The 9,826-nt window shown below is 38.0% G+C and overlaps 1 protein-coding gene across 1 annotated transcript in view; it reads right to left on the bottom strand.

Moving 5' to 3' along the window:
- Window positions 1-9,826, bottom strand: part of SCAPER (S-phase cyclin A-associated protein in the ER) — a 144,958-nt gene that overhangs the window by 16,165 nt on the left and 118,967 nt on the right. The window contains exons 27-28 of the mRNA XM_009994363.1: window positions 7,498-7,735; window positions 4,306-4,455 (exon numbers count right to left, since the gene is read on the bottom strand). Coding sequence (XP_009992665.1) covers window positions 4,306-4,455; window positions 7,498-7,735 — 388 coding nt within the window. The remainder of the gene's footprint in view (window positions 1-4,305; window positions 4,456-7,497; window positions 7,736-9,826) is intronic.

Raw genomic sequence — 9,826 nt, 5'->3', positions numbered from 1 at the left:
TTCCCTACAGAAGATAATTTTTAATCTCAAGTCACTTCACAAGTGTCCCTTACAACCTAGCAGTACTTGTAACTATAGCTAGGATGCATGTCATATGCATACATTACATGCACTTACTGTGGGATTGAGTGTATGGCTATTTTATGACAGAAATAAGAATTGCCACACTCCCTTTACAAAGCCTTTCTTGGGGACTATCCACAGTGTTTTCTTTGTGCTGGAAATGAGTAATAAATTCTATGAACCTTTCAGAAATGTGCCTACCATACAATATTTTAATTTCTTTGAACATTATAGTTATAGCTGTGATACTGCTCCGTGATGCTTTATATTTTTAAGACAGGAGAAATTCCTCTCCCAAAATATCCTTTCATCTTACTATTCCTTTAACTGGAGCTAGTGCTACACCTGAAACATGTTTTATGATACATTTTCCACATCTGTATAGCAAGGGTAAATTTTTAGTAAGTGAATGGCACTGTTAAATCTAACTTCATGTCCTTCTGTTTTCAACATATGGATTGTTAAATACTCACATTTTATTTTTTTGTAAGTTTAGAGTAAGAATAATGTCCTGTTCTTAGGGACACAACTGTCTAGGATTGGTTTGGTGTGACAGAAAAGTTGGACTTCATGCTATTGGAAGACAAACTTTTGGGGATGGAATGGGAATGCGTTTGTGTATCCAATTTTTTCCAATTGCATTGGTTACTCTAAGAGAAGTTTTTACTTCTTTCTACAAACCCAAATTTTACACTTAATCTTTCAAAAGCTGCATACACTATTCCCCAGCTTTTTCACAGAGATTTTATTTCGTGATTCCTAAAAGTTAGTGAGACTCTTCTCAAGCACACTAAATGCTGTGTCAAAGACCGAAAGAACAGGAGCTATTTTTATTTAAATAAATGCACAGCCACAAACAATGCAACTTCATTTGGAGCCTGTCAGGTAAGATTTTGAGCATCTGATTTGTGCTGACTTTTCATATGAAAAATATTCACTAACTGCAATGAGTATGGAAAGGTTTTTATTCCCAATACGGCCATGTGAAAGATGCCAAATCATCTGTCATTCATGTTAATTTAATTATAGGACCACATTCAATTATCCAATATAATATGCAAATGAAGTGAGTTGACAGCACATGCTAATTATATTCATTATAATAATTAAACCAAAGAATGAAAGCGAATAAAAATGTAATGAATTAGAAGGATATTTTTAATTAACAAGAATGCCTTAATTAGAAACTGTAATCTTATAGGCTGATACAGTATGGCTGGCCGGTTGAAAGACTGAACATTATTTTTATTATGCAGTTTAGTTTTACAAGTCTATCCTGAGTATCATGGGACCTGTTTTAGTATGTTAATAGATTAAATGGTGGCCAAAACAGAGAATCTGTTTCCTTGATGATATTTCATGCAGAACAGATGCCTAATAAAGCCGAGCTCGGCCGCGGAACGGTGACAGAATCCCATCTCCTGAAACACAGGCTGTCTGACTCTGTAGTAAACAAAAGTTCATGTGCCGATACAAAACAGACAGGGCAGTTTAGGCTTGACTAATGATGTTCAAGCCTTTAAAATATTAAAGAAACACTCTCTGCTTTTTGAAATTTTCGGTTTCATAACTGATTTATTCCTTCAGTGACAGCTGCTGCCCTGAAAAGGCTTTATGAATGTTAAAACAAAATATGAAAAAAAGGAAAGGAATATTACTAATATATTATATGTGGGCAGAGTCAGCAAAATCATAGTATTTTTAGTATAAACAGAGCAAGCACTATCAAAACACTAAGGAATGTGCTCCTTAGGAATCCACCGTCCGCAATGCTCTTCGACAGAATCACTTGGGCCTGGACCAAGAAGCAACTATGGTGAGAACACTAACTGGGACCCCAGTCACTGTCTCTGCCTGTGACCAGGACCCACGGTGAGCCCCCCCACCTTTTTTGGGGCTTCTGGAAACTCCAGGGAGATATGAATCTTGAAGCTATACAAGAGAAAAAACTTTCCTTTTTAATTTGCTACTCAACTAAATGCAAAGAGTTTTACAGTAGTGTAATAAAACCAGACAAACCTGTATTACATTAAATGATTGGCATATGATGCTCTTGGAAGATTTTCTTCTATGAATGTGAAATATTTAGGAAATTGCCCTTTTATTATATTGCTTGCATAGTGGTAATAATTCATATACTTAAATCACAGTACTACTACAGAAGGTCAATGTTGAGGTTGACAGGCTGTAAAATTTCCTTTTTAGAAATCTATCTGTTCTCCAAACTGGGAAACCTATTTTTTATTTTTTTTTCAATAATTCATGCCATTTTTTCTTTATTCCAGTATTCTATTTTGGATATTTTTCTGATCATCTGAGTAAACAAAGAAATCGGAAAAGGCACCTAAAAAACTCCAAATAACTATTTCTTCCTTTTTTTGAAAGTTGAATGGAATGAAGGTTTGCAACAAGGAACACAAATTTAGAATGGAAGAGACTTATTTAAATTACTAACACTTCAAAACAAATAGATTTGACTGCAATAATAATGCAGATTTGCTTTAAATATGTCAGTTATTGATTCCTTTAAAGTTCGTACAAATACTAAATAGAAAGGCTATATGGAAACTTGTTTTCACAGCTCAAGTCTGGTGTATCTATTTTTATTATGCTGTTCTTACCAGGAACCCAAGCCTACTATTTGAAAAGCTTTCACTCTGAGACCAATTTTTTATTTTTAGTAGGACTCTGCAGCTGATCAACAATGAAAGAAAACACTGGAAGCTCAAAATGTAACAATAAATTAAACATCACTGAATGAATAGAAAGCACTTCCCTCCTCATGAAAGGCAGCGTATCCTTATTGGAAGTCACAATACTAACAGCACCTAAAAATAACGACCTTAAGCAAGTCATACTGCCTTGCTTAGGAGAAAAAGGAAAAATACTTGCTTTTACTAAAAAGCCTTCCCCTCATTTTGCAAGTATGTGAGTGAGCAATACTTCAGTTTTTAAAAATGTTTCTTTTTAAACAACAAGAAAAACAAACCCAAATGCCACTTTCTCAGTTTTAAGCTTATAAAACAGGAATATGAGAAATTAAATAAAAAAACCAGTATGGCATGACAACCCTGAAGACAGTACCACCAAAGCAAACCACCATAAAAGACTGTTTTAGTGTATGAAAAGAACTAACACACTGCTGTTGGTTAACGGAAGACCCAAACCTGACTCTCAGAGCTGAAGAAGCTACCTTTTATCTTGAAAATTAACTCAGACTGGGGGTAGATTAGTGATGGCACACGACCTCAACCCCATGTGAACAGGCTGAAGACACCAAGACACTGTAAAATCTCCAGCTGGGAAGTGTGCCCACAGAAAAAGGCATTTTTGCGCATCCTTTGTCTCTTGTCTGCCTGTGGGCAGCCAGCAGAGCCAGCTGCTGCCCTGGCCCCCTGCCTGCCAGGCCCCAGGGCACGGCCTGACCTGCAACAGGCACCACCGACCACTCCAACCAACACCAGGGTAGGAAACCCCTCCCCTCTGCCCTATTCCCAAAACGTTTATCATTGCAAGTCCTCCACACAATGAATCACATCTGTTTATACTTGTGTGCCAGAAGAGAAATTTTTAAACTGCAGAGAAAGGACAAGACTGTTTGCTGGCACTTTTGGATGCCAGCATGACCCGTTGTGGAGCAGTGGGGATCAGAAAATGGCAGTGATATCACATGCATTTTCTAAATGACCCTATTAAAAACTGTTGCCCACAGTCAGCTCCAGACCCTGGGTGGGATTTGATTGTACAGCATTGGAAAGCTCCAGGACCCTTCTTCCAGCTGTGATCATATATTTTAACACAGAATTATACTTCTGACAATATTGCCAGCTTTAAGATATTATAAATATAGCCTACAACTGCAAGAATATTATCAAACAGCTTTTCTAGACCTTTGCTGACAAGTTGCAAAACTTCCACACTCCAGCTTAGCTGAGAGGACTAAGCTCCTCATCCTGAATCCCCACCTCAAAAGGTGAACAACAACAGGAGCCAAGTGTTGCAAGTACAGATGCAGAAAAAAAAAAGTAATTTCAAAAAATGAAGTATTCAGCTGAATAGTACCAAAGATGCAGCCACCTTAATGCAGTTACTACACATCCAGAGTCAGGTTTACTCACTTAGAAATAAAGCATACATGACAACTTCTGCTCTGCCCAGTACACCCACAGCACACAGGCTGAGGGAACTGGGAGACTAACTGTGCACCTGATAACTTCTGCTCCCATTTTCCATTTGCCTTACCTGGTTATCTGTGTTATTTACAGTAAAATAGCCCACACAAATAATGACTTCATGTAGTAATCCTTCACAGGTGTGCTGGGAACAGTACCACAGCAGAGAGCTGATAATATGCCGGAATGCAAGGGACAGTCCTTCAGCACCCACGATAGACTGAAAAAAAGGCCAAGAAATGGAAATTACAGACTAGCAGTAGGTTATAAAAATTGTGTTAATTACTTATACATCAACAGCATCGTTTTTATTTTTTATTGTAAAGTATAGACTATGTTCTTTGTTGCTGTGACTTTGGAGGAGCACAGAATCAGCTCCTTTTTTTCAGCAATTTATCATTTACAACTGGACTATAAGAATAAATCCAAATTTTAAAGGGACACAGGAAAAATTCTGCTTAGTTGACATTCAGTGTAGCATTAGGTTGACCATTTCATTTGACATGCATTACATATTCCAGGAAAACTTAATGCTAATAATATTTCTTAGTAGTAAGCAAAAGAAACCAAACCATCTTCATTTCTGCAAAAGAGCAAAATGCATTTCTCATTAATAACTCGTGTTATGAATGGACTACAAAGATTAATAACAAATAATGACTTTTCAAACATTAAGAAAAGTTTGAAACATCCAAAAGGAGAGAACACTCAGCTGCAAAGCTTCCTGGGATGCTTTTTAAAAGTAGGCAAATTGCTGTAACGTGGAGATTCAGAATTAGATTTTATCTGTGCAGCCTACAGCCTCTATTTAATAAACATGTCAAACAGACAGAACGACACAAGGTCAAAGGGGAAAACTAAAGCACAAGGAATGAGCATGACAGTCTACTAAGTCTAATGAAACAGCAACACAGGCCTGTGAGAAAATCTCTTTCATTTGAGAGTTTTCTTGACTTTATACCTTGTAGCCTGTGTTAAGTACATATAATAAATCCCAGTCTGCAGAGGAGTTTAGTTTTAATATACTTCAAATCCACCCAGCAAAAGTGGAATCCTAGACAAGTAGAACAGACTCAGCTGTGGTCTCATCTTGAACCTCAACTGTTCTGGTAAGTTACTGTATTTTCAAAATTTAATGCACAATCCAGCCACTATTTACTGCTTTATATCAAGGTCCACCCTTATTTAATCAGTGCTGTCCACACACGCTGTGACCCAGCACTCTGGGTTTAACCTTCCCTGATAACAACAGGTCAAAGGGCACCTGAGTTTGTGTATAAAAGTTAAACTAATTTTTCAAGGAAACTATGCTTCCTTTTTAGCCAGAATTAATATCAGCCCAGGATCCTGTGTTGTTTCTCACTAGCATCTTTCAATTGTTTAGACTGTCAAATTAAATGAAATATATACCCAGGAGCCATCTGTGCTAACACAAAATCTAGAGTACCAGACCTCTTCTGTTAATCAAAAAAACTATTCTATAGTCCTACTATTACGTGATAAAACTATTCCTTAGAGATCATAATCAGACAGTACACAAACTATGCTTTTTTCCTCTGCTGTTTGCTAGCTTGATACAGTCCACGAGGTCAGAACGGACAGCAAACTGCCTCAGGTCTTGTGTTGATTTTTTACCATTACAGAAACAAATCACTTTCATACACTGAAAGGGATAGCTGCTGAGACTACACAAGTGTGTCCGTCCATCACCAAAAATATTATGCCTACAATTCAGTCAGACAGCTAAGAGGTGCTTCCTGAGCAGAGCCCCACATCGATGAGCTACATGAAGCCAGTCCCACTGATTAGTTTCCTACCCCCCTTCAAGCAATAATTACTATCTCGCACCATTTAATGTAGAACAAAGTAATACAGATTTTGGAAAGGTGATGTTTGTTAGAAATGCTCAGATACAATAGTAGTTGGTAGGGGGATAAATACAGTCAGTGTAAGTGGAAGCTTATGTTTTAAAAATTAATACTTGTGCCCTGAGGTACCAGTGGGACAGCCTTTCTGTCCCACTCACTTTGCAACAGCTCCTCTACAAGTAGTAACTGCCTCCATTCTTCCTCTCTGGTGTACTCCTGTTTTATCTACAGCAACAAATCCAACATCCAGTCTCAAACCAAGAGTTACTGAACAAACTGTATAAAAGAACCACTTTGATACACCTTGATTTACAGAGAGAAATGGGAGGTAATGGTGTAAGAGTTGCTTTACATGAAATTTCAATAAATACACTGCCCTGCAGAAGAAACACACCCTGTCTGGACTGGATCCTGCAGCCCCATCTATATGGATGGGCATTGCTACCTGCAAATTGCTGTTATTAGAAATACAAAATGTACTAAAAATCAAAGTGAAGAAATACAAACTGAAGGAGATTTACAATAAATTCTTTACCCATGCAAAGTTCTTGCTGAGTTTAATGCATTTCAGATTAAGTGTGTTCTGCAACTTCTATACAAAACACACAATAAGTGAATCAGAAACCTATTCTGATTAATTGCATCAGATTGATGCAGCTAAATGTGTTTCACAAAGCAATGCTTCTTAACAAGTGTTTTATATAAAACCCACATCTTTACAAGTATATTTCTTGGATAAATTGACATTTTTATTTATTTATTTTTATATGGCAAAATGATTCACTTGCACTAGACATCTGTTCACAGAAGAAGGTAAGAAAACTTATCTTCTCAAGACTCAGTGTGATCTTTTTTGAGTTTTTAGTGAATAAAAATGATGAAAAGTTAAACTTCCAAATTTTGGCCAATAAAAGTTTACTACAATAAAAAAAAATTGCTATCAAATGTTTTTCAGTTTTAGTTGTAAAATCTTAATGCAAGTGGCCGCTGAAAGCACTGACAAATGTAAACTGTGGTTAGTATATAAGCAAGTTCTTTCCCACTAGAAAAACTGTTATCTTGTGCTTCTGACCAGTTTGGGGTTTTTTTTACATTTTTTGGGCTTATTAAATATAAAAATACTGTGCTAAAAGTGAGGTTTTTTGAATAGAAGAAGTAATGCATGGGATTCAGAATTTTCCACAGTTCAAATATTCACTTTTTGCTTAAATTCACTTGCCATAGCTAGACAGTGGAAATAGCAATAACTACAGTTTTAAGCACGAAAAAACCCTCAACATTTAATAGTGAAAGTTCTTTCAATAACTAAGATCCTCCAGACAAAACTTAGTCCAAACAGTATATGCAATAATTACCCTTCTCACACTAAGCAAAAGTTTTAAAGCATCCATTACCTGAAAGGCAGGGAGATCAAGAACAGCAAAACTGTTGAAGAAACGTAAACTGTGAATGGCAACCTGGACTGTGTTTGCTGCATAGCTGTCCTTGGGACTTGCTGTGTTTGGATCAGAAATTGTCCCGTGGAAAAGAACACAGTACAGCATATGCAAGACTCCAACCAGATCCGTAGCCTGAAGAACTGCTGTTAGTCCTGTGGGGTCCTGACGTGTGTTGTCAAATATGTTCCAAGATCTGTCAGAAAAACATTAAGGCATCTGAGAAGGAGAGCAGCACTCGGTGAGAACACTTGCCCAGGGTGCAGTACTTCTAGTAAGCCAAGTGTTAGAAAAACAGCAAACTGTTTCAAAGGAAAAAACCTGACGCCTAATGTGTTAAGAAACCACAACGTTTCCAGAAAAGGCTTTCAGTAATCTGGGCACCATCTCATGCTCTCTTTCATTGCAGTGCAGCTGTATCTTTAAACGTGTTTCTCCACATACTAGTGTCTTTGCTCCCAAAATGGGTTCAGGATACCAGAGAGAGACTATGCAGAAATTTGACAGCTTTAAAGTCCGAAGCCTGGCGGCTCTTCAGGGGCTCCATGCAAGCTCTGTCTCAGGTCACCAGCCTACATCCACCCCTCTTTCTTGCAACAGCAGCCAGCAGAGGTGGAAGAACTCCCTGGAGCCCCTCACTGCCTCAGTGACGGGCTGCAGGCATTGGAAACAAACTGCCTACCTAAGTAGCAAAATAAGTTACCAGGACCAGCTGATCTTAATCAAATAGTTCTGCAGGAATTTAAGAATGAAGTGGCTGAGCAGTTAACAAAACACACAACTTCTGACTTCAGTCAGATGTTATTACGGGAGACTGTGCAGGAGCAATAAAACAAGCATGAAATGTTCGAGACAACCCAGCACAGCTTGTGCAGAGGGAAACCAGGTTTCTTTGGTATCTTTTTGGGTATGCAAGTGAAATAATGGGGAAAGTTTCTGGCTATCTAGGATGTCAGGACAGAGAGGCAAATAAATCAGGATGCCCTTTATCTTTTCACATTCAAGCTTTCATAATCCCTCCATGATTTGTACTGTTCCTGTTTTTTCACATTATTAATCACCCAGAAGATGTTGCAGGACAGTCACTACTTAGGAAGGCTAAGATTGTCACTACTTTGGTGGGTACAAAGTGTGTAGAAGGCAGGCAAGTAGAAAACAAAGCACACAGAATAATTCAGTAAGTTTATATACTCTGAGTTCTAACTCAAAGTCACCACATAAATCATGGAATCATAGAATGGTTTGGAAGGAACCATAAGGATCATCTAGATCCAATCCCCCTGCATGGGCAGGGACACCTCCCACCAGACCAGGTTGCTCCAAGCCCCATCCAACCTGCGCTTCAACACTTCCAGGGATGGGGATTCCACAGCTTCCCTGAGCATCCTGTTCAAGTGTCTCATCACCTTCACATTAAAGAATTTCCTCTTAATGTATAACCTGAATCTCCCCTCTTCCAGTTTGAATTCATTACCTCTTGTCCTCTCATTAAAAATAAAAGTAAAAAGTCCCTCCCCAGCAATCCTGTCACCTCTTCAGATACTGGAAGGGGCTGAATTCACCTGAACATAATGGAAATACATTTAGTCTATATTGGCAATCAAAGAGAACACTAAAATGTTAAGATACAGTGATCAGTAACTCTGAAAACATGGCACATCAATATCTGATCTTTACCTCAGCTACGTTTCCATCTTAGAAAAGAAAAAAAATTGTCAATATCAAAAGAAACAACAAAGAGTGATTCTCTGTTGTTTTTTTTTAAATATAATTGAAGGAAAATATGACAAGTGATATAAGAAAATGTTATAAAAGGACAAATGGGATGAGAATATCTTTCCCTTTTATAACAACTAAAGGCAAAGGAAATGTGAAAGCAGTGGAAACAGGAACCACTTTCTAAGACAGTCTATAACTTTGCAGACCTCAGCTGTATACAGAAATGACTGAACATTCAGAAGGATGAGAATATTCCTGTTAACTAGAACCAGAAAGGAGCTTTTCCTTGACTAGAACGACCTGGATGAGGGAACAGAGTGTGCCCTCAGCAACTTTGGTCAACTAATAGGTCAAGGGAGGTTCTCCTCCCCCTCTATTCTGCCTTGGTGAGGCTGCAGCTGGAATATTGTGTCCAGTTCTGGGCCCCTCAGTTCAAGAAGGACAGGGAACTACTGGAAAATAGTTTAGACCATAAAGAGTAAAAAACATGGAAAAAATATAAACCTCTAAGTGTGTTTGGGTGGGGCTATGGTACACAATATTTTATGGCATTACTTCCCTTTCCCTA

This window comes from Chaetura pelagica, unplaced genomic scaffold (assembly GCF_000747805.2).
Source record: "Chaetura pelagica isolate M959 unplaced genomic scaffold, ChaPel_1.0 scaffold222, whole genome shotgun sequence".
NCBI classification, from domain to species: Eukaryota; Metazoa; Chordata; class Aves; order Apodiformes; family Apodidae; genus Chaetura; species Chaetura pelagica.
Note: the sequence above shows the minus strand (reverse complement) of the source record. Positions and strands in the feature narration are given on the sequence as shown.